A 477-nucleotide genomic window follows, 5' to 3' on the forward strand; every position below is an offset into this window, starting at 1 on the left:
CCGATAATGAACCATCCCAGCATGAAACAATTGATCAGGGTCTGCGTAGGCGACTGCCTGATCCTCTCTTCGTCCCTTTCCTCTTGACGCTGCCGCACTCTGGCCGATAAAGTTAACAATTGCTTAAACACTCCGAATCCACCGCCTACCAACAGGTATACGGGAATGTATTCACCCTGCGGACAGTCGTAAAGGTACAATCCACCGATCACCATCATGCAAACTGGTACCACTATCGTCACTCCAAGGATGATGGTGCACCCGACTGGAAAATGTCAATGTGTTCACATTGAAATTATTAGAGTTTCCTCGAGATGTTGTATTTCTGAGCCGAAACGTTTAACAAGCATATTGTGACTTACTCGTGCCTAAGAGCAGAACGACGATATTCTTTAGAAAATCAAATATCCCCTTGGATATTTTACGAGCTTCTCTCATACGGCCGAACAATGAGTCGTATGCCGTCTTCTGCTTGAA

General features: G+C 45.5%; 1 protein-coding gene across 1 annotated transcript; it reads right to left on the reverse strand.

The window, feature by feature from the left end:
• Positions 1 to 5: 5 nt before the first annotated feature.
• LOC105461623 lies at positions 6 to 474 on the reverse strand (the record flags this gene model as incomplete). The annotated part of the gene is made up of 2 exons (XM_011708123.1): positions 6 to 265; positions 363 to 474. Coding segments are annotated over 2 exons (372 nt in total), but the record flags the coding sequence as incomplete, so codon positions are not given.
• Positions 475 to 477: the final 3 nt, after the last annotated feature.

The sequence above is a fragment of the Wasmannia auropunctata genome, unplaced genomic scaffold, assembly GCF_000956235.1.
Source record: "Wasmannia auropunctata unplaced genomic scaffold, wasmannia.A_1.0 LD282413.1, whole genome shotgun sequence".
Lineage (NCBI taxonomy): Eukaryota > Metazoa > Arthropoda > Insecta > Hymenoptera > Formicidae > Wasmannia > Wasmannia auropunctata.